Source organism: Thunnus maccoyii, chromosome 16 (assembly GCF_910596095.1).
Source record: "Thunnus maccoyii chromosome 16, fThuMac1.1, whole genome shotgun sequence".
Lineage (NCBI taxonomy): Eukaryota > Metazoa > Chordata > Actinopteri > Scombriformes > Scombridae > Thunnus > Thunnus maccoyii.
Genome location: NC_056548.1, coordinates 25,755,651 through 25,780,867, shown reverse-complemented (window position 1 = coordinate 25,780,867; position 25,217 = coordinate 25,755,651). Strand labels below are relative to the sequence as shown.

Genomic DNA, 25,217 nt, shown 5'->3' with positions numbered 1-25,217 from the left:
GAAAGTGACAGACATAGGGGATTGTAGTGCAAAAAAGATGGTTATAAAGCATCCAATATAGTATTGAGCAGAGAAAAAAAACTAAAACTGAAAATTGGGCAAGGACATACCACCTAAGCTTTTGTGTTGCTGTAATGTCTCCTTCTGCATCTTAAGGTTCTTATTGTTCCAAATAAACTGGGAGATAATACTGTCAAGTTTATGAAAAAAGATTTGGGAATGAAAATGGGAATGCACTGACAGAGATAAAGAAACCTAGGCAGAATATTCATTTTGACACAGTTTAGGAGGAGAGCCCAGCACTGAAAATCTTGCTTCAAGCGGTTAAGCAAGGGGGTGAAATTGAAGTCAAATAGGTCATTAAATTTCTTTGTAACATGGACCCCCAGGAAAGTGAACTTCTCCCGGGAGATCCTGAATAGAAAACTAGTGAGGGGGAAAACCTTGACTGCTGCATTCACGGGCATGAGTTCGCTTTTTACAGAGTTCAATTTATAACCTGATATATTACCAAATGCATCCAATATATTCAATACTTGAGGATGGATGGATTTATCTGGGTCTGCCAAGAACAGAAGTAAGTCGTCCGCATACAGAGCTAACTTATGCTAGACTCCTCTAGTAATACCCACCACATTCCTATTTGTCCTCAGTGCAATGGCAAGTAGCTCTATCACAATAGCAAATAACAGTGGAGAAAGTGGACATTGGACAATGTATTTTTTTGAGTTATTTCCTGAGATACTGAGTACACTTCTAACTTCTGATTATAACCAATGATACTGTAAATATAGATATTTGATTGAGGAGATTTTGTATAAATGCATCCACTCGCAGCAGAACAGATGCATTGGCAGAGGTTTTATAAATCAAATTTACTATGATATGATTTGCTATGATTGAAGATGACAAGAATCCAAATGTTTCTGTAATTATTTACACAAATGTTGTCAGTCAGTCATCTACATGAAATGCTACATTTGAGTAGTGAAAACATCAGGTGTGGATTGCATGTTTGACAAGGGGGAAAAGAAAACTCTGAACCTGAAAGAACATTTAAGATAATTTTGTGATGCTGTCTGTTGTGTGTTTAACAGCTTGTTTGTACCTTCCCTGCAGATGGAGGTGGATGCAGACGATAAGCGCCATCGCACACGCTCCAAAGGTATCTGCACGGATACACACGCGTACACACAGCCACTCAGGGTGACCTTCACTCCCCCAACACAAACACACACATGCACAGACACAAGCACACACATATATACTGTACACACACCACTGCACAAATCCCAGACTGTCACACTGTATCTTGCAGAAACAGAATCAGAAAGTCCACATTTTAAAAGCTTTGTTCCAAAATGAAATGTCCAACAGGGTGACATCAAATCCTACAAACAATACATAGTGCCAAATATAAACAAATTATGGAACTTTTAAAAAGAGAACAGGTAACTCATGACTTGAGCTGACAAACCGATGACTCACTTTTAAAAATGTTTTTATAAGATTTGAAAAAAATGCTACTTAGAAATGTGTTAATAATATTACAACATTGAAATTCTCACCAAGTTCTGTCCTCATTTCACTCCCTGCCAGCTCCCCTGTCCACTCTCACAGGTTTAAAGCAACTAAAAAGAAGTGACCATGTTTTAATCAGAGAACCTTGATAAATATTTTATTTCTTCTACCATTAAAAAGTATCTATCACCTTTGACCAAACAAGTAATAAGGTGGTAACCATTGTTTCTACATCATGTGGATCAAGCACTTTGTAAGCTGTGTATTGAAGTTAAGTGATTGAGTTACAAGTATCCTCTAACCTGATGCGCCAGATGGTTTGTTATAGAGAGCCATCTGAGAAGTTGTCCTTGGACACTGTTTAGAAAAGGGCAGGCACTTTCAAAATATACTTGGCAGGTGATTGGATGAACCATCTGTCTATCACTGTCTTACCTTGTGAGGCAGCTGGATTCGAGAGATCATGCAAGAATCCTCATTGGAAGTTGATTGGTCCAAACCACTGGCGGTTTGGACACAAGCTCATAACTTGAAGCCTGACAAGATGGATTCTCGTGTGATCTTGTGATGTCGTGTTCTCGCAAATCCAGCTCCCTCACAAGGTAAGGTATCTGCCCATCAGCCAAAGAGAGAACATATGTATGACTGGAGGATTGGCACTGAAATCATCTCTCTGGCTGCATCCAAAATTACTTCATCATTCACTACTATCCTGTACACTATACACACTTTACTATATAGAGAACAGTACATTTACATTTTGGATGCTTATAAATTATCATCATCATCGTCATTTTGCGTCATCACTGGCAGGTGTAGTGTGGCATACCTGCTCATTTTTGTATCTACAAATATGATACATTGCATTGCAGAATTGTAAGTGGAGAATAGTATGTATGCAATGGACACGACCTTTTTTGTTCTATTGTTTGACTTTCTGAGGGCACTATATAGAGTGTAAATTTCACGCTCAGAATCCAGTTTACTGGTGCACAGTAAAAACAGTGAGTGTATAGTGCACCACATAGTAAATGGGGGGTGATTTCAGATATAGGCCATGTTTCTGTTAGCACTGATGTATATGCTCACACTTTAGAATACAGTGCATTAATTTGTGACAATTAGCATGTTGAAAACATAAGAGCACATGCCAATATAATAATATTCCAATATAACAAAATAAGTCTTAACATTCCCAGAAACATGGCAGGCAGGTTTACTGTACTTGGGGTCTACTCAAAGTGAACTATCCAACCTTAGACCTCAACATCAACAGGTCATCATTTATTCACTTATAGGACAAGGTTAGTCTGCAATGATTCCTGCATACACTGAATATTTAAGACACTTCATTTTCTTTTTGTACGATATTTGGTAGTGCATTTTAAACTGACATCTACTTTCTTCTTTCTTCCACTGCAAATATTTTGCTTTAAAATTGTGTTATCTGATTCTACCACCATTTCTGCATTATTTATTTTAATCTGATTTATAACCGTTCTTAATATTCAAACCAGTTTTCAAATGAATACTGATAATTTCCTGATTTTCTGAAAAATATTGAGCTGTCAGAGCATAACGTGCACAGCAGACATATTTTTTGTCAATCTTCTAATCACATATTTCTTATGGTGAAAAATAAATTTACTGACTAAAGCTGATGAAATGTGCATTTGCTCTTAACATACACTGAAACTGCTGTATATGTAATTGTAATTGTTCTAAATGTTCACTTAAAGCTGTTCACATCATTAAGTCTTTCAGCTGGATGTTACACACTACATAGAGAAATTGTTCTTTTAAGGAAATGAATGTTTCAGCGTGGGTTTAGAAGTACTAAATGGTAAACTTAAGACAATATGTTTTTCCAAAATGAATATATATTGTTTTTGAGTTGAGTTGCACCCACAAACACAACTACATTTAAGTTCTACTGGTAATTTATTTTATGGTAAACCTACGCAGATCATAAGTCACAATGATCAACTATTAAGCAGGTTCCTTTTTATGTTTTATACAAAGAGCACAAGTCAGTTCTGTTTCATAATCATCATCTCTCTTTCTCTCTCTCTCTCTCTCTCTCTCTCTCTCTCTCTCTCTCTCTCTCTCTCTCTCTCTCTCAGTGCCTGTGGATCCAGCATTAACAGAGCTTTTCAGGTCAGTGGGATTGAAAAAGTGCACTGCACTGATACACATGCACGCACGCACGCACACACACACACACACACACACACACACACACACACACACACATACAAACATACAAAACAAAACACAAACACAAATGCACAGACAGAAAGAAAATACACAGAGCAGTACAAACACATACTCATCCACACCCACACACAAACACACACATTCAAAATTGCCCTGCTGTTTTCACAGTGCCGAGGACAGTCAAACTGTGCCTGGATTAACTGTCACCTTATAACCAAGCAGAGACATTTTCTGCCTTTCCTGTGCCAATGATAGCTGTCTTCACATCAACAACCATTCACCTAACTCTGCTCTTCTTTCGCTTTCTTCCTCTTCTTTCTGTTCCTCTTGATTTTTTTCTCTATTTCTCACTTTTTTCAGCCATGAGGAGAGACTTATGTATAGTTTGCTTACTCTTTCCCCCATTCCTCCCTCTGAGTGTGAATTTATCACTCTATCTCCCTCTCTCTCTTTGGACATCTTCAGTGTCACAAAATATGTTAACAGAAGAACAGAAACAACACCCGCCAATTTTTTCTTCCCTCTAGTTAATATAATTCCCCCATATGAAATATTAAATAAGAGGGTTTTCTCCTCTTTTAATGTTCCAACTAGATGAGCTAAATAATTCTGTCTTTGTCTCATTTACTTGATGATATTTAGCATGATAGCCAATTATCAATTCATTACCCATGCAGCACAACTCTTTCTCTCTCTCTACGCCTACAGCCTTAAAGTTCTTGTTGGGTGAGTTGAGTGGGTGGAAGGTAGAACACAACTTCATTTCAAATTTGAAGCTTTTCTTTGTCACTGTAAAAGTTTCTCTCCAGTATAGTTTTTGAAAGCTATTGTCATTTTTAAAAATGCAGCATAAAGTTATTTAAAATGCATATTACAGTTTTTCCTCCATTGCTAAGACACATTTCTTGAAATTATTCTCCATTTCCCAAAACTCTAAAAACAAATGTAACACAAACACAAACTGCACGCTCATCTTTACAAACTTCAAAATTCCATGTCAAAACCAAACCGTCCACTCAAAACCATGTAATCTCACATCTAAATCAAGCTTTGCCTTCAGACATCACGCAAAAGCCATCAAATATACACACAGTACAAAATAACCATTACACACTGGTGAGATCCATTCAAAACACTACCGTAAAAACCTGATACCGCAATGAATAATGGTTTCCCCCAGAACAACCTCTTTACATGATTAACACAATATAAAGACACAACACATTTTCAAAAAAATGTAATTCCTCAATGTACTGTAATAAAATTAACTGGCATTGAGTAAAAAAGTAAATGTACTGTAAAAATATGCAACTGCTAGAGAATGTAGAATACAGTAAAATAATATCCATGTATTTACCAACATAAACCAATAAAAAAAACAGTTTGTACATAAAGAAAGAAATCACATTCACTCTGCCTCGGGTCTTTGTGGATCCATTTTTCCACAAGAAGTGAACTGACCCATCGCCCTGTTATCTATCTATCCTGAGGTTCTGATTGCTGTGTGAACAATTTTGACTCTTAGTTCCACCAAGAGAATTGTGTGTTAATTGGGTTCCAGCTGTGATGACTTGTGTTAATGATATTGAATGCCAGTGCTTTCTAAATGAGCACATGAGTGAAAACAGGGGAATAGTGTTTATAGTTTTGGGAAATGGGTCTGTCTTTTGGTAGATGGCATTGTGGTTTGAGGTGTTTAGTTAATAGGCTTAACTGTAGTGTGTAAGTGAGAAAAACTGTAAAACATAGTAGGTATGTCAATTTACATGTTGTCAATAAGATTTTGACTTTACTGTGATCTTAGAGACAAATAAAGTTAAACACAAAGAAAATACAAAAGTGTCATACCGTGTGTTGGTACACATTAGGGCTGTACCTGAATCCCAGATTTCCAAGTTGACTCTGAGACTCCAGTTGCGGCCGAAAATGTGACTTTTTGGGTGTCTGTATAATATTTTGCCATTTCTTCTGCTTGTTGTTCCTGCTCACTTATCTGTAGATTTTTTGGGATTTTTAACATGCTAGTGGTGTTTCATATCAAAACACCTTACCTACAATTACAAGAAACACTACTCAAAGCTGCTGCCCAGTTACACTGCTACAGAAAAGGATTAGGGCCACATGTGAAAATTTTATTTGAGTTCTGAGTTTAAAGTCAGAATTCTGACTTCTTGAAAATTTTATTTGAGTCAAATAAATTTTTCACGTGTGGCCCTAATCCTCTTCCATACACTGCAGTCCAGTAGGCTATACATACAGAACAGCAGCCACACACTAAACTACCTGATGTCAAGATTTGTTCAAGAGTCACGTTTTAGTGTCTTTGTTTGCCATACTTTCACATCACAGATTCAGTGATGTGAAAGTATCAGATTTCCACACAGTAAAAGAAATAAAAAGTGTGTGTCCAGGTAATGAAAGTAAAGACACTCTAGTGTGCTGAGGAGCGTCTCTCCAACGCAATCAACACATGGGCTGACAGCGCTGTCAGCCCATGTGTTGATGGCGCTGGACTGCAGTAGGGGAAGCACTATTTTGGTTCAAAAGTAGTTTAGCTGATCTGCTATCACTGAGCACTCAAGTAGAGTACATCAGAGCAGCACTCCCACTATTGGTATCAGAGGGAGTTGTGCTGCACTGTGTCACCATTCTCTATCATTACAGTTAGTTTTGTAGTAAGGTGATTATGAGACAAGACAAGGTTTGTAAAAGTCTGCCATGTTGTTGTCTTGGTTTTCTTTGTGTACAGTAATGCAGCTAAAACGTTTTTTTTAATGCAATGAGTCGACTGACAAAATGAGGTTGGACTCAGGGGCTTCTTGACTGATGATTCAAATCATTGATGTTTGGGGGGCAGCCCGAAATGCTACACAATACCCATTTCAACAAAAATAGCTTTGTTACTCACCATTCAAATGTACCAGCCACAGAAACAGCTGGGCCTGAACAGAGCCCTTACACTGGCGTTGTAACAGCGTATTGACTTGTGTTACACACAGTTCAGCACAGTCTCTTGGGATCAGACGTGTAGCCCAAAGGATTTAGCTGGAGTTCATTAATGTTAGCCACTCAGCCTGTTTGTCCGCACTACTGCAGTTGTGACAGTTATGTTAGCCATACACGCAGAGGCTAGAATTAATGTGCAGAATGTTGGGTTTTTTTTGGCATAATATACAGAATATATTTTTAGTTTCTTATTATTTCCACTATTATTTACAGAGTGCAGAGTATAACCTGTTTGGGAATTCAAGGGTGGGTATTTCAGTGCCCTCTACTTGTCTTTGCAAGTTGTTTCCACCCTAGCAATGTGTGAATTTCATTTGTCCTTGGCTGTGTGTTAGGGGGTGGTTGCAGCTAAGATAAGGGTTCCTGCCTACCTATATATCAATAAATAATATTCCACCTGGAAGATTACTGTGTAGCCTTTAGCTGATATTCATAGATAGTACAAGGTGTACTTTCCCTCCTCTCTCGCCCCAATCCTTCATCCCCCCTTACTTTCCCTCCTTTACCCATTTTCTATCATTCTCACCTCACTCGCTTCTCTCTCTCTCTCTCTCTCTCTCTCTCTCTGTCTCTTTCTCTCTCTCTCTCTTTCCCCCTCACTCTGCTGCTGCCTGCAGATAGTAATTAATCAGGAGATCGATGTGAAGCCTATCTCCAGGCTGAGGCGTCTATAATGTCGATAATGCTGCTCGATGGCCTCTCTCCCCGGAGAGTTGATAGTCTTCAGGACGAACACACTTGACTTTACATAGAGCAGCCTGGGATGGGTCAGGCAGTTGCTGCTATGCTGTGTGTGTGTGTGTGTGTGTCTGTTTATATGTGTATACCCTTCTTGTATACATCCATGTAACCTGCACTCACATACAGTAAACACACACACACACACTGGAATGGGTCAACAATTATATAATGACAAGAGTCAGGTGAATTGTGGAACACGAACTAACTGTAATGTTTTTCTTTACTCATACCCAGTAAAAACAGTAGAATATAAATGTCTCTTGAGCCTTTTACTGAGAGTATTTGTACGTTGGCTGTTGACACATTAGGATAAAGACATATGTGTGAATGTTTTGTGTTGAACTGGTCCTGAAACACCTTCAGAATTCTCCACAGGAAGTTCAGGGCCCTATGGCTTCTTCTAACCTGATGTGCCAGCTGGTTTGTTACACAGAACCATCTGAGAAGTCGTCCTTGGAAACAGTTTGGAAAAGGGCAAGCACTTTCAAAAAATACTAGGCAGGTGATTGGATGAACAATATGTCTGTCACCATCTATCACAGTTTTACCTTGCAAGGCAGCTGGAGATCACAAGATCACACGAGGATCCTAATAAGATGCTGATTGGTCTGGACCACCGGTGGTTCAGACACAAGTGCATAACTTGAAGCCTAACAAGATGGATTCTCACGTGATCTTGTGATGTTGTGACCTCGCGAATCCAGCTGCCTTGCAAAGTAAGCTTTCTTCATTGTACAACTAAAATTGAATTGCAGATTTTTTTTCTCCTCCAGCATACAGATCTGCTCTATAAATCACATGTCACATGCTCCCCTTTGGGAAAAAAGTCAATGCCCAAAAGAGAAATGTATATTTTATATTTTTTGGATTTAGGATTATGCCCTCTGTCCATGCATTAACCAGTCAGAATAGCATTCATTCTTCTTTTGTAGATGGAGAACTTGTTTTCATACAACCAACCAAATTCTTTCATTTTCAAAGAGCTACACACTTTGAACAATCTATATTGACTTTCTTGCTAATGTCTCCCTATCTTATGTCTTGTCCTGCATCTGTAGCCAGTCAGCTGTATCATGTTGAACAGTTTAAAAACTCACCTGAAAATGCTCTTAGCTGCAGTTACCGGCAAAGTGTGTTTACTTTGTCTCTCCGTGCCCCTCCCGACACAACTTCCTGTCAAGCATGAACATTGACATGCCCACTCACAAGCTTGAAAGAAAAGGAACATTTTCTGATATTTCCTCAAAGACCTTTTTCTTTTGTTTAATAACAAAAAGTATATTTGAAAATCACTTTGCCATCATTTATGACTTTAGAAAGGGATGATTTCATTTGGACTTTTTCAGTTTTTATAACCAGGCTGAGAATGTATCTGAAACTGTTGCCAGAGCTCATTGCTTTCTTTAGCTGAAACCTGCAAAAGTGCAGATTTGGTCGCAGTTAGCTGGATCATGACTCATAAAGGCTCAAACATAAAGTTAAATAAATTACATTCATCTTATTAAAATGTATATATAAATGAGTATTCCTTTCCTTAAAGGCACCAACAGAATAGTGTTGTTAAGTTTGGTTATGGTGAGAACATTACTGAGAAGCCATTAACATCTGTGAAAATGACGACTTAATTTTCACAACACAGAGTTGAGAACCTATGCATGCAAAAAATACAGGAAATACTACTAAGATAAAATTGCTACACTTGAAATAAACATAACTTCAAGTTTTTGATGTGATTATTGATGTTTCCAAGGAGATACGTCTTTTAGACACAAACATGTTTTAAAAGTACCTGCATTTTAAGTACATATTTTATACACCTGGATTTATTCTATTTATCATTAATTTAATTTGAGTCATTTTCATAAATGCTATTAAAATTCAGTCAACCAGATCTCAGGTCCCAACAACAATATGCCAGTGAGATGTTAGACTCTCCTGGCTTCAGACATCAGTGAAATCTATATACGCTGAGGCAGAAGTGTATGATGAGCAACGAGCTTTTGTGGGTGTGACTGAAGCGTTGTTACAGTACAGTGGCACATGGTGCAGAAGAGAGGACATGGATTCCACACAGAGTAAAACTCAGGTTGAGGTCAGGTTTGAAGACACGTGGGAAGAAACAGGTTAGAGGTCGTTTTCAGCGGGAGACTGTGTGTCATTTCATTTGCCCCACATCTGTGCACAATGACAGCAGCAGGAGATATGAAAGACATGGAAGGTAAAGGCATCACTTCCCATTCAAAGCTCCAATTACATGGTTGAATTTCTTTTATGAAAGAAAAAAATAAAGATAGCTTTAACAGAGACCCCATCTCAATAAACCTCATCATGGTTTTCATATGCAGGGTGGGGGTGGTGCTAGACAGAGAGCTCACAGCATAAACATTCCCCTCCACATCTCTTTTGTCATTTGCATATTTACAGTCTGCCATGCTAATCAGGTTTATTGGGGTGTATAAGTACTGTGCATGAGCTCAATAGGGAAGGATAGCTTTATGGCAGAGACTGTATGGTGGAGGCACTGGGATGAAAATTGCCCATAACCCCCATTTCTGGAAATAAATGGTTTCTCCTGTGGTAATCCAATTTCAAAAGACAAAAAGAGACGTCTTACGTAACTAGGACAGCACGGGCTTTTGCTAATTATGGTGTTAATGCACAGAGAAGAATTCCCCTGATTTTAAACAAAGACCAAGATTTGTGAAGATATTTTTGTGTTTTGGGGTGTTTTTGGGTGTATTTTAGCGAGTACAGTTCTTGCAGTATCACATCTTAAAACAGAGAAGAATTAAAAAACAGAAACAAAGAACTGTGCAAGGTGATGGATGTCTGGTAAAAAGAATTTGTTAATTTGATTGCATGTAAAAAAAAAAAAAATGAAAGGACATTACACATCACTTAAAAGCTATCAATATGTAAAGATTTTCAAGGTGGACATCTCAGTGCCTAAGGCTGGCTTGCAGAGGTAAACTATTCACTCTTATTTGCATTAATCAAAAAAAGAGAAAAAAAAAATCCAAGGAAACTAAATCCAGATTTGCACGATTTCACCTTGAGCACGTAGATTTCATTGTCAGTCCCGGTGTGCTTTGCACTGAAGTGTTGAGAACAGTTAAGTAAGGTGGATAACAGCTAAAGCCCCTCATTTTTCCCCTGTCACATTTCTGCTTCCATACAAAAGACATAAGGTTGTCCTCTGTCGCCAACTGGCCGAATGAGAGAGGCGTACAGTCCTGGCCCCAGCTTTAATTGCCGGTGTCAGAGCTGAAACATGGCCGAACAGGAAATGATCAAGTTAATGAAACGTTTTAATTATTCAACATAATTGTAGAACGTGATGAGCATGTCGGTGAATCCCTGGTCTGGCTGTTCATACAAGGTGTCTCCAACATGCACACACACACACACACACACACACACACACACAGATTCACGTACTGGCTTTCTCTTCCTCTCTCTCTCTGTCATTCCCTTTGTCTCACACACATGTGAACACTTGCTTTCCCATGGTGCTCTCCCTCATCCTTATTACTCGCCATTCTCTTCAATGATAGAACGAGAGAGATCAGTCTGTGTTATAATTACTTGCTCTTGTCTGCTCGGGGTCGTTACTCCGAGCCGCCCACCTCAGCCCCCTCCACCCAGCCTGTATGCCCACTGGCCTGAGCCCCTGCAGCCATTCTGCACATCACTGCAGGGCTGACAGGCACTGCCATATCGATCTGAGAGCAGGAGAGCACAAGAATGAAAGTCTTTTCTCTCATTCTTTATCGCTGTTTCTCTGTTTAATACTACACACATACCCACACGCACACATTTGCTCACTGTGCACACCAGATAATTAAAGACAACTAAAACAAACATGAGGATATCAGTTCATCAGCATGCCTCCCTATCTCACTCTCTGTCTTTGGTCTCTCCTTTCTTCCTTCCTCCTGTTTCCTCATCTTGAAAGTCCTCTTCTTCTTCTTTTCTCCTTCCTGGCTCTTTTCTGTTCCTTTTCCCCACCTAACATCCTAACTGTCCCTTCCTTGCTCCTGTCCTTCCTTCCTTTTTCTCTCTACCCCTCCCATCTCTCTCGGCTGTCTCTGGCAGAGCTAATTCCCTCTTCAGATGGTGCGGCTCTCATTTGCATACTTATCAAAGTGTTTGGACTATCCGACAGAAGCTGTAGGAAGGTGGGGTCATTAATATGTTAATTAGCCTCCCCCTTCTTCCTTTTTCTCCCCCTCGCCTTTAGACGCCGGCGCACCATCCGTATCCTCCACCTCTCTCTCTCCGCTTCACACGCAGCCTTTGAATGTTTGAATACCCTCAGAGGCCCTGCAAATGCCATAAGACTCTGTAGACATCCACACATGGGGGTTAGGGTAGGTTCACAGCTATCTATAGTGGGTGTGTGTTTGCGTGTGTGTGTGTGTGTGTGTGTGTGTGTGTGTGTGTGCGCGTGTATGTGTGCACTCTGTAAGCTACCATCATTTACATGTCTAAGGTCATGGATTAGCAGCAGTTGTACGTATGTTCATAGGAAATTTTAGAGCCATAAGATGATCTGGTTGTACAATTTGTATCCCACCTCTGAGTTTAAAAAGGGTATATTTTCATAGAACAGTTCCAGAAATCTACATATTGCACTATTTATAGATTAAGTCTAATCCTGGCCTTCAACAAAGCACAGTTAATGAAGAATCTCTCCATTCATGTTTCAAGGCCAGGTTTAATCTGCATACAGGATGCTGTTCCCGTGTCAGCAGCAGTAACATGACTACAATAACTGTCCTGCATGAGGGTTGCAGGGTCAATAGTTAAGTCACTCAGCTGAAGGAAGGGGACATCTTGTTAATTCTGACTTATCTGCTCATGTGCAAAGGTTAAGAGGTCATTCATGGCATCTGCTCTGTTCTAACAAGGCTTGGTTGGCAGCACATTGCAGATGAGTCAACGTTGATATAAATGATTGACTGAGGTACTTACAACAAGCAACAGTGTCTGACATTAATTAAAAATGGCAAGGGAAGTTATGAGCAAATGTTGGCGCAAGGCACCTTGGGAATTGATGTCCTTGATCAAGCTTGTTTTGTGGTTGGCTATTTAAACTTTGGTGTGTGAGACATGAAATTTCATTCCAGTCTTCCACTGTACGGGAAAGCCAAAATAAACAGAATTCTAACATTTACTCAGTAATATGCCAGCAAACACAGGTAAGTGGCTCCTGGAATGAAAAGGAAACATGAAAATAAATCAACATTTTTCTATGGAACAGAAAGGTAACCAGGAACTCAAGTGTTTTCTAAAGTAGGTTTCAATAATTTAACCAGGAGAGTGAAGGCAAAGGAACTGTTACAATATTTCTGTTAGCTCACCAGTTTTGATTTTAGCTTTTCAAGGACTTCAACAAATATGAATTCTAACAGCTGCCTCGCTGAACATGCTTATGTTATGTAGACTTTCTTTCAGTCTCTTGCTTTCACCTCTACTGTCATCTCCTCTGTATGTTGTTGTGCCAGCGCACCAACGGGTGGCTTGCTGGGCTCGTATTATATGTATGTAGTGGCGGAAATGAATGTAGAAGGGACTATATTAGCACACACCCATCCACAGTAAAGATGTAAACAGCAAGAGGCAGCACAGACCAACAACGCTTGTTTTGTACCCCTCTTTCTGTGGGTGGTTTTCCTCCGTCTGTCCTTCCCTGTTGGTAAGATAGGACCTAGCAGGGGTAGGCATTTGTAATTTATGCAAAACTACAAACAGTTTCCCCAGGTTAAGTGAAATATTTTGTTCTGTTGTGTCAATGGAAACTATGAAGGAGAGTTTTCAGTTTTGCTGTTAACATACAATCATCATTATAGTACGGTAGCATTATTGTGTACATTGAAACTAACCTAGATATGACAGTCTGAATGAGACTATTCTAATTACTTAGGTTAATAATAAATGCATGTGACAGTCATAATGAAGACACATGTAACTGTACTATCAGCTACGGTAGTTGTTTCCTCATTGCACAGGTATCTGTCCAAAAGCACCAACAGAGGTGTTTCAGTATTTTCTAAAGCTTAAACTCAGCAAACCAAAACAAAATCATCTGCCACTGACAAAATATTATGCATATTTATATTTTGGCTATTTGGAGTTACAAGTGCTGATTATTTAATATTATCATATACATATCACAGCATGTACATGGATGAGATTTGCCCTTAGATGCTGAAGGCTCTGGACATTGTTGGGCTGTCATGGTTGTCATGCCCCCTCAGTGTCGCATGGCTATCGGGGACAGTGCCTGTTGACTGGCAGACCAGGGTGGTGGTTCCCATTTTCAAAAAAGGAGACTAGAGGGTATACTCCAACTATCGGGGGATCACACTGCTCAGTCTACCAGGGAAAGCCTATGCCAGGGTGCTGGAGAGGAGGCTTTAAAGGAGGCTCCAATTGTTGAACCTCGGATTCGGGAGGAACAACGTGGATTCCACCCTGGCCATGGAACAGTCGACCAGCTCTTCACCCTTGCAAGGATACTTGATGGGTCATGGGAGTTTGCACCTCCAATCTACATGTGCTTTGTGGACTTGGAGAAGGCTTACGACTATGTTCCTCGGGGCACCTTGTAGGCGGTTCTGCAGGAGTATGGGGTACTGGGGCCGTTGCTGCAAGCCACTCAGTCCTTATATAACCGCAGTGAGAACGGTGTCCTCATTTTCAGCAGTAAGTCAGATTCATTCTCAGTGGGTGTTGGGCTCTGGTGGTCCCTTGTCACTGATTCTGTTTGTGATTTTCATGGACAGAATCTAAAGGTGAGGCTGGAGGGAGGAGAATGTCCAGTCTGGGGACCTCAGGATTGCTTCTCTGCTTTTTGCAGATGATGTGGTTCTGTTGGCTTCAACACAGCATGACCTCCAGCAGGCACTGGGACAGTTTGCAGCTGAATGTGAAACAGCTGGGATGAGAGTCAGTACCTCCAAATCTGAGGCTATGGTGCTCTGCTGGGGTTTGGAGTGAGTTGCTGCCCCAAGTATAGGAGTTCAAGTATCTCAGGGTCTTGTTTACAAGTGAGGGTAAGATGGAGCATGGAGTTGACAGGTGGATCAGTGCAGCATCAGCAGTAATGTGGGCGTTGTACCCAAACGTTGTGGTGAAGAAAGAGCTGAGCCAGAGTGGTTTGGGCACCTGGTTAGGATGCCTCCTGGACCCCTCCCTCTGGAGGTGTTCCAGGCACATCCAACTGGTAGGAGACCCTGTGACAGACCCAGAACACGCTGGAGGGATCACATATCTCTCCTGATTTGGGATCCCCCAGGAGGAGCTGGAGGGCGTTGCCAGGGTGAAGGATGTCTGGGTTTTGAGGAAACAATTAAACTATTAATAATTTACAGGTATTTACCTTACCTGGAAGCAGGGCTTTTTTGAGTGTACACTACCTTTTACTTGTTTTGTAAATTTGCCCCCATTCTTTGAGTGTGTGAAATTTTCTATACCCACCCCTGGAGAAAGGGTGTAGGAATGAGGAAAGAAGTGAAGGAAAGGCAAAGAGATTAGAGGAGACAAAATGTGACATGAGGAGAGTCCTCACCTTGTTCTTTACAACAATAAAATCCTCACAAATCCACTTGGCCTTGCCTCTGAATACATATTTCTCTCTGCGCCAAACGAAGAGGGCGTTCAATTCAACCCACGCAGGGCAGACTTAATAATTACTCTCGCTTTGGATACAATTTCCTGGCTGGGGGAAATGATTGACAGATTGTATCCATGGTGTCAGGGGGCCAGCCACACCCCTCCTGACTAAGGCAGAAATTAGAGAATAGCAGGAGCTAAATCACACCTTAGCAAAGACCTCTGGCAAGAGGACAGCAAGGGAAGCATGATGAATGAGAAAAGGATCAGAACAGAAAGGTAGAGGGTGAGCCGCGTGGGAGCATGGAGATGATTGGAGGAATGGTTCGGAAATACATTTGTAGCCACACACAAGCGCACACACACACACACACACACACACACACATGCTGGTAGACACACACTCACGTGCACGCATGCACCAAGGTAATGGGTCTGCAGTACTATTGGAGTGCAGAGGGAGAGACACTTAAATGCCATCTCTACAGTTGGGATGCTATTTACTCCCTCTCTCACACACACACATGCACACAGGCATCTCCGCTCGCTCTACTATGTCATGCTCTCAAAGCACTCAGACTGATATGAGAGCAGCAAGCAACCAGCAGAGTGGCACAATGAGTCTCAGGGTATCTACAGTGGAGGAGCTCAACAGCAGTAGGAAGTGGGCAAGAAGGGTGACAGATTGTTGGTGTGTATACATTGTAAGGCCTTTTATCAGTCTGCATTTGGTCTTGAGGGATAAGTTTTGTGATATAGTCAAAGCCTGATATATCTTATTTCTCAGTACTATAAAACTCCATCGTCGTCCAAAAACTATTATAAAAAGGCATCAATCAGCCACACTATTGTACAGGGTGACATGTTCCTTCATTACCATGAACACGCACAATGTAGTTTATTTTGACTCAATCCCACACACAGTCCTGCTGCTGTAATACTCAGAAGCAAGGTGTAGTAATCCGAATGAAAATAGTACTCAACAAGCCATGAACTACTAATTATTTTCTTCTTTAGTAATGTATGTAAAAACTACAGTGCTCAGCTGTTTTTAGGGAAACTCTAAAAATGAAGCTATATATTCTGAGCATTGTTTGAAAAATTATGTCTTCAGTAGGGACCAATGGGTTTGGGGCAGAAAGTGTTGAAAAACAGACTAACATATTGTTGGTTTTGGTCTTTTATGGGATTTGTTGACAAAAATATAGAACCCCAACCTTATCCTTCAAATTTTCCTTTTTTCCTTCTATTTAAAGCAGTTTAACATCTTTCAAAAATTATTTTGTCAAAAGAGTAAATGTTGTAAACCAAAGCAAAACTAAAACCAAGAATGTGTTAAATTTGGTAAACAGAAGGTCCATAGTGTCCAAATCTGACCCCAGTTGGGTACAGGTGAAGGACAAAAAGCACAACACAAAGGAAAAGGAGAGTTTTCCACACAATGAAATGTTCAAGCTCCCAAAACATTAATTAACATTTCAACCTACAAAGTCTTCTTCAGGTAAACGTCCATCTAACTATAAAGCAAGGAATCTCTGTCTGTCTGTCTGTCTGTCTGTCTGTCTGTATGTATGTATGTATGTATGTGTGTCCTTCGCATATCTCAAGAACCGTTCATCCAATCTACTTCATGCCTGGCGGATGTATTGCTGGTTACCCAGGGAAGTGCAGTGTCAAATTTGGTGCAATTTGGACTCGCGATACATTCAATATTAATAAACTTTGAATAAACAAGTGATCAGTGAGCCGCTCTGCTCTGCAGCAGCGAGGTGGGACTTCTGGGCTCTGTGACTGTGTGAGCAAGTGACAGAGGGACAGTGCTGGTGAGGAGAGAGAGCTGTGGAAAGCTTTCTCTTAGAGGGAGAAAGCCTGTGACTGACAGAAAAACATTATTTTCTGGTTGTTTCATGGCAGTTACGTTCTAAAGCACAAATAAACTACCATCAAACACTCAATAGGTGATTTACTGTGGATACAGACACTCTTAGTTTCATTTTCTTCCTCTGCATTTCTCCTTTTCATTCATTCATTACATCCAACTCATGCAGTAGTAAATACAAAGAACAGGAAAAATCCGTGTTGTTTTTTCCTCATGTGAATGCTGTGTTTCAAGTACGGCAGCTGAGCTGAGGAGCGAGTGCATGAGAGAGAGACAGAGAAGGAGAGAGAGAGAGGGAGCGGCGGAAAGCTTTCTCTGAAACAGAAAGCCTGTGAATGAGATAAATGACTGACCAATCAGTTGTCTGCAGTGTTTTCATGTCACCTTTTAGTATCAAGTTCAAGAAAATTAATTTCACATAGCATGCTCTAAAAAATGTAAAGTAGACAGCGAAAACACAGCTTTTAATCAAGAAAGGACAGACTCTTAGGGTACTTCCCACAGGAAGTTCAAAACCAGTATGTCTCATATAAACACAAATCTTTTGAGCAAACATACCCACTCAAATGATCCGAACTAAAGCAATAGAAAATAAATGATCTAAGAGCCCAATATAATCGATCCATTTTATTTTAAGATGCACACTTTTTCAAAAGCTCTCAGTTATGTGTTTTATTTTTCAATATAGCCCTCGTTATACTTGAAATGAGAAAATATTCACTTACAGTACTTTTTTGTATATAATAGAATATTAGTTTCTTTCATGTTGTTGGTCATTCACACCTCACATCAACAGTATTAATTTTTCTATGCATTGAAGCAGCAATACCGGAGGTCAAGCAATCGGCCTGTTCCAAACAGGCATGTTTTGAAAGGGCACTGCACTAGTGTGAACAAAAAACATCACCTTTAGACCAGTATATATTAGGTATCTCCCAACCAAGTTTTTCTGGCCTTGATCCCGAGTCCTTTAATACTGAATATCTGCACTCACACTACAACATGAAAATGAAAGATAGATGGGTGTGCGTATGTGTATGTGTGTGTGTGTGTGTGTGTGTGTATATTTAGTTAATAATTTGATCCTGAATTTATATTACCCTGTGCTTAATGGAAACCTAAAGAAAAAAATCCTTGGTAGACAAAAAAAGAAAAAAGATAGCACTTCATTCATCCAAAAATATTTTTTGTGCCAATGACACTCATAATATGTAATGTTGATTAAATATCTGGTGCGTGAAGCCTACTAAATCTGACACACCATATTTTTCACAATCTACTTGACTGGTCCTGGTTCAAAACTATTAAATTGATCAGCTTAAATTATTGATATGATATGAATGAAAGTAACTGGTAGAATACTGATGTGGAGTGATCAGCTTGATGGTTTTACTACAGAAGACGTATCACTCTGTTGGAGTTGTTGAAACTACTGTACAAATACACTCAGTCTGCTCACGATCTTTGGCTGAGTACAGACACTGGCTTTCAGAGAACACACATTTGGCCATTCATCAAGTTACTCACGAAATTAAAGTCCATGTAAAGGAAAATCAGAGATTTCTTTATAAAGACATTATACATGTTAAAAATAATTGCTGAAAACATTTGAAAATACTGTGAACTGTGTAGTACTGAATTGTGAAGTCAGACCGTTAAACTGTTTTTCACCATTTCTGTGTTCAGGATTTTTTGGGCGGGCCTGAAATGGTGGCTCAATGATCTAATGGAGTCATACTAGAATGACTCCTCCCCCAACACTATATAAGAACTAGAGTGCCTTAGCATCAGCTGTGTTGTTTGCTAGTGGCAGCATGTGATTCTGTCATTGCAAGCTTAGCATTAGCATCAGGGGGATGTATGCTGCAGTCACAACAGTAGATTTAAACTCTATGGGCAGATAGAAAGGTCTACACTTAACTATGAGATATTCTAGGTTAGCAGAGCAGAGCCTCTCAATAATGTCATTGTCCGTGCACCAAGTTTTGTTAACACAAATGCACGCCCAAGTCCCTCTTCTGGTCTTACCAGAGTCACTAGCTGTTGTACCCATCCTGAGGATGTAGCACGCTGGTAGCTCAATGGCACTATTCAGGACGCTGCTGTTAAGCCATGTTTCTGTAAAAACCATGAAGTTGCAGTCCGTAATCCTTTTATGAGTGGTGATCCACAGTCGTAGTTCATCCATTTTGTTTGCCAGAAACCATACACTGGTGAGGAAAATGCTGTATAGGGATAACCAATGAGGAGTTAGTCTTAGCTTAGCAGTTAGCGCTCCTCTCTTTCCTGTTTGTTTGTTCACACTCTCTCCTGGCTGGTGGAGCCATGTTGATAGCCGCCCGTGTCATGGTATTAGCTGTTACTGATGAATGGGGCCGTTTTCAGTCAACAGTAGCACTCAAGGAGTTATTTCAAACGGTTATAATGGCTGCTACATTCAGCCCCCCATCGGCACTTTTCAGCAGAGAAGTGAGTAACATTAACATAGAACTTCATTGAAAAAAACAACAATTTAACATAACGATGATTAGTGATTGATCTCTTGTTAACTAGTCATTTAAGTTAAATTTTTACTGAACTAAGTCCACATTACCTACAAAATAGGCGTTGAATTAAACAGTGGCTCCTAGCGTTTCTTTATTTTTGAAATATCGTCACGGCGCTTGTCTTACACCTACAAACAAGACCTATTTTAAATTGCATATTTTTAAGGGAGTTCAGAATGAGCGTTGTTAAGTTCAGAGGCTCAGAGGCTGTTAAGTTGGGGCGTGGTTTCAGCACCTTCAGTGGACACAACCGTCGTGTCATTTTAACTGGTGAAAGCAATGGTCTGTGCTAGCTAAAAAGCTGCTACCTGAATGTTTTGTTTCTGCTCTCCGCTAATAAGAAAGAGGGAGGAGAGGTAAAAGGTTTGATATATATATATTTATATATATATATCATGGTTTGGGTCCACTTGTCCCCTCAGAGGGAAGGGTCACTGCAAATCAATACAAAGTTGGTCTGAGTCATCACCTTTATCCTATGATGAAACATTTCTATCCTGATGGGAGTGGTCTCTTCCAGGATGACCATGCCCCAATTCACAGGACATTAGGAGTCACTGAATGGTTTGATGAGTATGAAAATGATGTGAATCATATGCTATGGCCTTCACAGTCACCAGATCTCAACCCAATTGTACACCTGTGGGAGATTTTGGACCGATGTGTCAGACAGCGCTCTCCACTACCATCATCAAAACACTAAATGAGGGAATATCTTTTTGAAGAATGGTGTTCCTCAGCCTTGGCATTTCTACAACTCAACAACAAGACGACAAGAGTCTACAACTCTTCTGGAGAGATGAACACCATTCTTCAAATAGATATTCCCTCATTTAGTGTTTTGATGATAATGATGATACAACCTCTCCTTTTCATGTGTTGAAATTGGTCCTTCTGACATTTTCTCATTTGACCAGCAGATTTTAGCAGATTTAATAGAGAAAAACTTTGTTTTATTAGTCGAGAGAATAATACAGTAAATGACTTATTAATGTGAATATGGATATCCTTTGCAGCATAGGGCGTTGCTATCTGCTGGTGCCAAACCACTTGTGGCTGCTGTCTGATGGTCCACTAAGTGTTTGCTGCTAAGACAGATGGTGTACTGTAGGCTTACCTCTCTCTGGCTAAAGTGCTGCCAGCCTGGCTTCAAGTACCCTCGACTGGAGCAGAGCCTTCAGAACAGGCTCTCCACCTGGAGGGAGAGAGGGTTAGTGAGGCAAAGGGCAGCTCATCCACATCCACATTTCACACACACACACACACCTACGTAGGCTCTCTTAATGTGCGCTAACACAAATGTAGACATACAAGCCACACACACACATCTCCTAAGCCCTCACACACACACAACCTACTTCACATGTAGAGCAGCATTCCCAGCTGAGTGCCTCTCCTCAACCTGGCAATTTCAGCGGAAAGAGAATTCAGCTAAAGTACATAGGGCGTCATGCTGATTTCACAACAGGGGGGTTGAATGGCAGAATGGCCTCACTACAGCCCTCGTTACTGATCCGGCAAGATCCGACTCATCTATTTCAATAGCACTCTCATTCGCACTTGTGTGTGCATATACAGATGGAGTCAGATTGCAGAAGTCCCAGATTTTTATAATCTTGCTATGGCAGTGTTGGATTGTTGCTGTAAATACTGTTTATCTAATGCAGGGCAGATTTCAGGTGGTCTCTATACTTACTTCCAGTGAGCAATGCACAGATACAACTCATACCCAGAAACACTATGTACATGCTCAGACACACAGCACCATCTGATAGTGTTGTTTTGGGTGACATTTAGTTTCTAGGTTGCACAAGATGCTCCTATAAATGAATCATGAGTAAATCTGTGAAGTGTGAATAATAGATGGGAGGAGAGGTAAAAAACAAAGGAGTGCTGTTATTATTTGTTAATAAGACACTCTGGAGCATCACTAACTAGAGCTCATTACCACAATACACGCAGGCATGCATACGCACACACCCACAGCCACACACACACACACACACACACACACACACACCTTGTGCACACATCCCACATGCCAAACACATGCAGAAGTCTCTCATCCTGTATGACTATTTTTACCTGTGAAGCCTGTCGTTGCCTAGCACTCTGTAATTACATCCCACACTCCACCAACGAATGATTAGTAGCAATGATGGATGGGTTAACAGTCACCAAAGGATGCCTCGGTGCAAAGCTAATTACGCAACCATACATGTGTCATATGCCTGATACATGTGATAGCCCTCTCAGCCTTCTGCCATAACCGTGGAACAAGTGTGATAAAGGTGGACAACGTGTCTCCTGTTAATCAACAGATAAGAGATGATGAAGTAACTCCACTGTTGATTAATAGATCATTGTAACTCAGTGGTGTCTTAAATACTGCCAGACTACCAGAATGACAGAAAGAGTGCCTTCAGTGTCAGTTTGCATTACTAAACATTTAACTTACGTTTACCATCCTCTTTCTTTATTTAAACTACAGTGGCGAAAGATTATGAGTTATGTTGGGAACAAACAGGTGCAACTTTTCCTCTCAGCAATAAAATATCTCTTTTTCATAATTTGTTTACTTAGCAGGGTTATATATCTTGTAGATGGACTAGTATTCCACCTACAATCAATGCTCTGATTTTATCATTTTCCTCTATCCTCTGTTAAAAAATATGTTGAGCTATTCATTTATTCTCTGCTCTTCTGAATGTAAACACTTTTATCTTTTCTCTGCCAGACAAGATAGCGTACTATGGATTTTTCTGTCATGTATGGCAAAAATGTTGTATAGACTTTGTGTTTTTGCACATTGACAATTTTGGTGTTATTTGGACCAGGAGATGGGGTATGCGTGTCTGCTTGTACAAGTATGTGTGTGTGTGTGTGTGTGTGCGTGTGTGTGTGTGTGTGTTTTCAGGCAGAGATGTGAGGGGTTGCGTTTATGATTGCCACGACTGCAGCTGGGGCTGTGGGCTGAGTAATTGCCTGTCTTGGTAGGGACAGCGTGGTAGCAAGCTAAAAGTCAAGTGCTCTCTTCCTGCTGTAGACCTCATTTGGATTCCACATAGCTAGCTAGCAAGCTAACGCCAGCCTTGGGCCTGTATTATTCATAGCTTGACAGATAGCTCTCACTAAAAGCATTGGAACTGGGCCAGGTGGTGATGGAGAGACAGGGGGAGAGGCACCGCTGCACCTCACTCTCTGCCTGGCAGGAGAAGAGAGGAGAGGAGAGGAGAGGAGAGGAGAGGAGAGGAGAGGAGAGGAGAGGAGAGGAGAGGAGAGGGGAAGGGAGGGGAGGAGGAGAAGAGAGGAGAGGAGAGGAGAGCGGTTTGGTTTTCAAAGTCCCTTTATTGAACCATTGCAAGGAGAAACCAGATCACTGTCACATCCTCACTTAAGGGAAAAAAGGAAAACAATCGTAAAATACGACAAAACCTGTCAACCAAACACAGAAACACGTTATAAGCAAGTTCCACCCTCAGTTGGGCCTCAGCAGTCCCTCCAGAACCAGTACTAGCTCCACACTGCTGGCATTTTAAGCCTGGTTCCTGTGTGTAAGCCAGATGGCCAACTTGGCAGAACCAGATAAAAAGTTCATCAATGTGTGTACAATCGTCTTCTTAGAACAGTATTTCAGGCCAAAAATAAACAAACCAAAAGAAAAATCCTCCTGAGACCCTGAAACCACCTTCTTAAAAGCTCAAACAGTGCTGACAGTCAAGGACAGTGAACAAATAAATGTACCAGGGTCCCAATCTTAGAGCAGAAAATACACTTCTCCCCCAGTTCTGGATTCAGGTGCACTCTGAATCTGTATGTAGCTATTGTCCCATGTACAACCCTCCACTGGAGTTCTGCTGTCTGCTTTTCAATGGGCAGCTTCTACAAGGACTGCCAGCTGCCTTTCGGGGGAACGTCTGGACCAAAAAACTCAGTCCACCTCAACTCCTTCATCCCTGCCAAAGAGTGCAGGTTCAGAACCTTAACACAGATTTGGACTGCTTTTTTCCCTGCAGCCTGAAACTTGTCCAAGTGGGGGGGTTGTGAAAGTCAGCAGCTGACCTCTTCCTCACTGCCACTCCCCCACAGCTGGGGCAATAGACAGAGAGGAAAACACTCCCCTGGTCACACAGAGTATGGTTTTCTGCAAATGCTCTCAGGGATCGTGGCAGGGCAGCACAGACTTTCTCCACCACTCTGTTGATCAGCCTGATAGAGGTGATGTTGCTGTTCTCTCTCAGGGTGTCCACAGATTTTGCCATCACCTTCATCAGATGGCCCAGTTTGGGGCAGCCCGCCTCTCTGAGATTGGCTCACAGGCTGGCAGACTGCAGTGTTTGAATCTTAATGAGGTTGTTAACAAACAAAGGTTCCTCAAACAAATGCATGCCTGGAATCTCATTGCTGCCATGCCTGCAGTACAGAGCTGTACAAAGGTATCAGTCCAGTAAGGTCCATGCCCTTGGGTTGTAAGAGGAAAAGCTGTTTATTATAGCCCAAGTGACCAGTTCTCCTCAGCAGCAGTTTGGCTGTATTGAACCATCTCCGACTACAGTTGTAGAGCAGTCTTTGTGCAGTCTGGAGTCTAAATAAGGTGATTTTGGACTGGATGTTGATCAGTCCCTGCCCCCCTTCAGCCACAGACAGGTAGAGGGCTGCTGCCCGCACCCAGTGCTGGCCAGAACAGAAAAAGTCCAGAATTGTTCTCTGAATGTCCTCTGTTAGGCCTCTTGTCAGAGCAATGAGTCTGTGCCACAGAGTTGAGGTGACTAAGTTATTGGCAACCAGAACTCCCCTATATGACAACTGGGCATGGGTAACCATTTCCATTTAGACAGCCAAGCACACACTTTCTCCTTTAGTCCCTCCCAGTTCTGTATATGAAAGCCTTCGGTGCCCTAAAATACTTCCAGCCCCGAAGGAGGGGCTGGTGACAGAAATATTAACATCATCTGTATAAGTAGAAACAGTAGGTCAAGATAGGAAGGAAATTTTACGATCAAGATTGGAGGACCCAGACAGTGAGAGACCATTGAGCCAACCACTCAACCTGCACAGCAAGGGCTCAATAGCTAAGCTACTGTATATAGTTGACCTGAGATAAATAAACCCTGTCTTATCCCTCACTGTACAGGGATTGGCTGACTCAACCCTGCCCCCATCTTCACCACACATTGAGCACAACTATACAATAAACCAACCCAAGCCAGAAAAGCCATCACCAATACCAAAAGCCCTAAGTTCAGAAAACAAATACACCTGTCAAAAGGTTTCTCCTGGTCCAAAGAGACAATACCAAAATTAACGTCACAAGACCTACACACATCAATAACATCTCAAATAAGGAAAATGTTGTCCGTTATTGTCCTTTCAGTTACACAATAGGTTTGATCTGTATGTACAGTACAATTATTTCCAGGATGTCCTTAAGTCTATTTGACAAGGCTCTGGAAATTATCTTATAGTCTGTACAGAGGAGGGCAACTGGCCTCCAGTTCTTAACTAAGGCCAGGTCCTTTCTTGTGCAGCAGAGAAAGCACTGCTCACTGACAACAAAACACCATGTAAATCAAGACCAAGGGTATTTCAGAAATGCTTATAAAAGTAAGTATTGAGACTATCAATCCCTGGTGCCTGTCCTGATGCCATCTGGTTGACAGCAACTGTCAATTCCTTCAGATTCAGCTCAC

The 25,217-nt window shown here is 41.0% G+C and overlaps 1 protein-coding gene across 1 annotated transcript in view; it reads left to right on the top strand.

The window, feature by feature from the left end:
• The window catches only part of myt1lb (myelin transcription factor 1-like, b), a 114,112-nt gene that overhangs the window by 45,976 nt on the left and 42,919 nt on the right, over window positions 1–25,217 (top strand). The window contains exons 4-5 of the mRNA XM_042388529.1: window positions 1,120–1,165; window positions 3,645–3,678. Of these exons, the coding sequence (XP_042244463.1) occupies window positions 1,120–1,165; window positions 3,645–3,678 (80 nt within the window). The remainder of the gene's footprint in view (window positions 1–1,119; window positions 1,166–3,644; window positions 3,679–25,217) is intronic.